Source organism: Octopus bimaculoides, chromosome 9 (genome assembly GCF_001194135.2).
Source record: "Octopus bimaculoides isolate UCB-OBI-ISO-001 chromosome 9, ASM119413v2, whole genome shotgun sequence".
Taxonomy (NCBI): Eukaryota; Metazoa; Mollusca; class Cephalopoda; order Octopoda; family Octopodidae; genus Octopus; species Octopus bimaculoides.
This window is the reverse complement of record NC_068989.1, coordinates 4,556,470-4,558,969: the sequence shown is the minus strand read 5'-3', so window position 1 is coordinate 4,558,969 and position 2,500 is coordinate 4,556,470. Positions and strand designations below refer to the sequence as shown.

Sequence of the window (2,500 nt, the reverse complement as noted above, 5' to 3'; positions counted from 1 at the left end):
CGTGTGTGTTAGGGAATGCGGAAAAAAAGAAGAGAAAACGAGAGGGACAACTCTTAATAAAGATGTAATTAGCTTAACGCTTTAAAAAGAATGAAAGTGTCTTTTACGTTTCGGATATGTCTAGACGTATCACATCAAGAAGTGATCTACCATGACATAATTTGTATTCGGTCCCCGCAAGCTAAGAAAATATTTCTTAGTTACAACACTATTGTTACTTACTACCGTGAACATCACATACTGTGTTGTACCTTTTTGCAACGTGCTAGATTTGTCTTTAACCGAAAACTATAAAGGCTGATATAGACCTCGAGCTGTGTGGTTGAGCTTCGGACTTTACAAGAACTATCGACCTGCCTTTGTTCACACCAAAAGCTAATGGCGTCAGTTACTCGGTTTCTATGACTTACAAGTGACCGATATCGCACTTCCCGCGAACAGGACACTAGTCCGTTGCAGGGTTCTCCATTTATTTCTGAGTGAATTGGAGCAACGCGAAATGAAGCGTTTTGCCCCAGAGCACAACGCATCACTTGAAATCGAAACTATGATCTTGCGACTGTGAGTGCAACGATTTGACTGACAGGCTATGCGCATTCACATCTTGAAAATTTAACTTATAATTTTGATATACACAGTATATTTACTTTCTTTTGTAATTTTTATTTTTAAAAAATTGTTCCTTTTTTAAAGATTTCTGGATGACAAAGACTTCTCAGAATATTATTGGGTCGGTGATGTGTTGCCCAGGATGTTTCAGTCTGTATAGAATCACTGCGCTCTATCATTTATTGGATGAATATTCAGAACCAAGTACGGAATCGATGGATGTATTTGTCAAAGACACAGGTACGGCGCCCAATTATTTCGTTATTTCATTCTGTGTATATTATTTGGTCCGCTCGTTTATCATTTGATATATTTCCGCTCTCAGTGGGATTGCGTAAATTCCGGCTTGCATGTTTCTGAGTTCAAATAACGTCAAGGTCACCTTCGCTTCCGGGCTTTGTGCCTAAGAAAGAAAACCTCCTCCTCATCCTCCTCATCCTCCTCCTCCTGATGTTAAGACTTCATGCGCCATCCGTCTCTTGGTATAATCTCTTGGATTATGAACTGGTATTGGAAGAAAGGTCTGGTCTAAAACATGTTATGAGTTCAGACAAAGTTGATATTGTCAGTAGGACACTAATATATATTTGTAGCAGTTTGGTAGATTGAACTGATGGGGCTGCACCACCAATTCTTTTACGGAAACCGAGCAAGGATCGGTCTCATATCAATCCACACTCGTGTTCTTTTTCTCTGCTTCTCTCTCTCTTTCTCTCTCTGTATCTCTATGTATGTCTGCCTGTCTATTTTTTCTATCTGCCTGTCTGTCTGCCTGCCTGTCTGTCTGTCTGTCTGTCTGTCTGTCTGTCTATGTCTCTGTCTATCTGCTTGTCCTTGTCAGTCTGTTTCTCTCTTTCTGCCTCTTCTTCCTTTTCTCTCTTTCTACCCATCTATCTATTCTTCTATCTACCTACCCACCTATCCATCCATCCATCCATCCATCCATCCAGCCAGCCAGCCAGCCAGCCAGCCATCTATCCAGCCAGCCAGCCAGCCAGCCAGCCAGCCAGCCAGCCAGCTAGCTAGCTAGCTATTTACATTAGTCTGTGAATTCCAACAAATTGCCCCTGGACATTTTGCATTGTCCTAAACGTCCTTGCTTGTTTTTAGGCTTTCAGTCAGCCATTATTTCATATGTTCCGAATTTCTCCTCTAAGTGTCAGGTTACTCTGGTGGTTAAAAAAATGGGAAATGAGTATTATATATGATGAATGGACGTCAGGGAAATACATCCTGACAGACAAAGGCTAATCATTTTCTCCAAATCTCTTTATTTCTTTTATTTCATTTTCATATTTTTTCCATTGTTTCTTCTTTACTTTTTAAGGCGAGGATCGTTGGTTGTGTACTCTTATGATGATGAGAGGCTGGAAATTAAAATATTGTACGTACGCCTTCAACACCACTTTCTGTCCTTCTACAATGGACGAGTTCTTAAAACAACGACGACGCTGGATTTTATCTGATGTGGCCAATACATTCTTAGTTTTCAGACATCTTCCAAGACTGGTGCGGCACAATGCCTGCTTTACGGCCATGTACATAATTTGTCTTGTTCAGTTGTTCCTTATAGTTATCGTTTCTCCAGGTAAATATATCTTCTCTCATTGCTTCAGATTTTGGGCTGCGGCCATGTTGGGGCACCGCCTGGTTTTAGTTGAACCGGTACTTATTTTTTAAAGTCTTGTACTTATTCTCTCGTCTCCATAACCGAACTACTATGTTATGAGGGTCGAAAACAAACCAACACATGTTTTCTAGCGTTGGGTACACGAACATACAGAAAAAGAAACACACATATGCGTATCTCTCTCTCTCTCTCTCTCTCTCTCTCTCTCTCTCTCTCTATATATATATATATATATATATATATATATATATATATATATAT

General features: G+C 40.0%; 1 protein-coding gene across 1 annotated transcript in view; it reads left to right on the top strand.

The window, feature by feature from the left end:
- Positions 1 to 2,289, top strand: part of LOC106880633 (uncharacterized) — a 9,696-nt gene extending 7,407 nt beyond the window's left edge. The window contains exons 7-8 of the mRNA XM_052970313.1: positions 694 to 849; positions 1,937 to 2,289. Coding sequence (XP_052826273.1) covers positions 694 to 849; positions 1,937 to 2,289 — 509 coding nt within the window. The remainder of the gene's footprint in view (positions 1 to 693; positions 850 to 1,936) is intronic.
- The last annotated feature ends 211 nt before the right edge of the window (positions 2,290 to 2,500 follow it).